The sequence below is a fragment of the Debaryomyces fabryi genome (assembly GCF_001447935.2).
Source record: "Debaryomyces fabryi strain CBS 789 chromosome Unknown contig00429, whole genome shotgun sequence".
Taxonomy (NCBI): domain Eukaryota; kingdom Fungi; phylum Ascomycota; class Pichiomycetes; order Serinales; family Debaryomycetaceae; genus Debaryomyces; species Debaryomyces fabryi.
In genome coordinates this window covers 1-905 of record NW_015385852.1, presented here as the reverse complement: position 1 = coordinate 905, position 905 = coordinate 1, and the positions used below count along the sequence as shown (strand labels likewise).

At 33.9% G+C, this 905-nt stretch overlaps 1 protein-coding gene across 1 annotated transcript; it reads left to right on the top strand.

Annotated features, from left to right (window-relative positions):
- Positions 1–96: 96 nt before the first annotated feature.
- Positions 97–744, top strand: AC631_05997 (uncharacterized protein; the record flags this gene model as incomplete). The annotated part of the gene is made up of 1 exon (XM_015614826.1): positions 97–744. The coding sequence occupies one exon, from the start codon at positions 97–99 to the stop codon at positions 742–744; it is 648 nt and encodes a 215-aa protein (XP_015464346.1).
- Positions 745–905: the final 161 nt, after the last annotated feature.

Here is a 905-nt window from a genome sequence, read left to right as displayed (position 1 = left end):
AAAGACCCAAGAAGATGCTTTCAAAGGATCGCTGGCGTTGGTGAATTATTTCATAACGTAAGGGGTATGCTAGTTTTATCGTCCAGCGGAATTGTAATGGTTGTCAGTGAGGCAATGGCATTCCAAATATTAACCTTCATGACATGTAAATTAAGCATTCACGAAATGGCTGCACAATCAATTGTTTCAACCATTGCAAACGGAGTATTTCAAATGCCATTCGGCGTCGCTATTTGTTGCTGTACTAGGTTGGCTAATATCATAGGTACCGGACATATACCCAATTTAAACATCTTGAAAAACACATATTTTCTCGTTGCTCTTGGCTTAGGTATCATCAATTTCTTATTCTTGGCTAGTAGCGCCTCTTGGTTATCACAAATGTTTAATCCTAGCGATAACCCTTCAAATGTGGTAAGAATTTTAACCACTAAAGTTTTGTTCATAATTGGAATCAATCAGTTTGCAGATTGTTTCAATATTATATGCGCTGGAATACTTAGAGCTCAAGGAAGGCAAACTACTGGTTCTATACTAAGCTTCATTTCATTCTATTTTATAGCTTTACCTTTAGAAGTATTTTTGGCATTCAATTTGCAAATGGGTATTCAAGGATTATGGGCTGGTCTTGCATTTGGAGTTTTTTTACTTGCATCATTTGAAGCATATTGCGTCATAAATCTGAATTGGTCTAAAATTATTAGTCAATTCTTAACCAGAGAAACCAAATCTTTGATTACCTAAAACTTAAAAATCTTCATCCTTATCTTTCGAGACAAAAATTCGAAAATAGATAAGCTCTGCATGTAACCACCCCCAACCAATAATTAAAATCATAGATTTCTTCAATAATATACATAAATAATTAAATTAAATTAAAAATATCGGTGCAAACTATTTTGGCT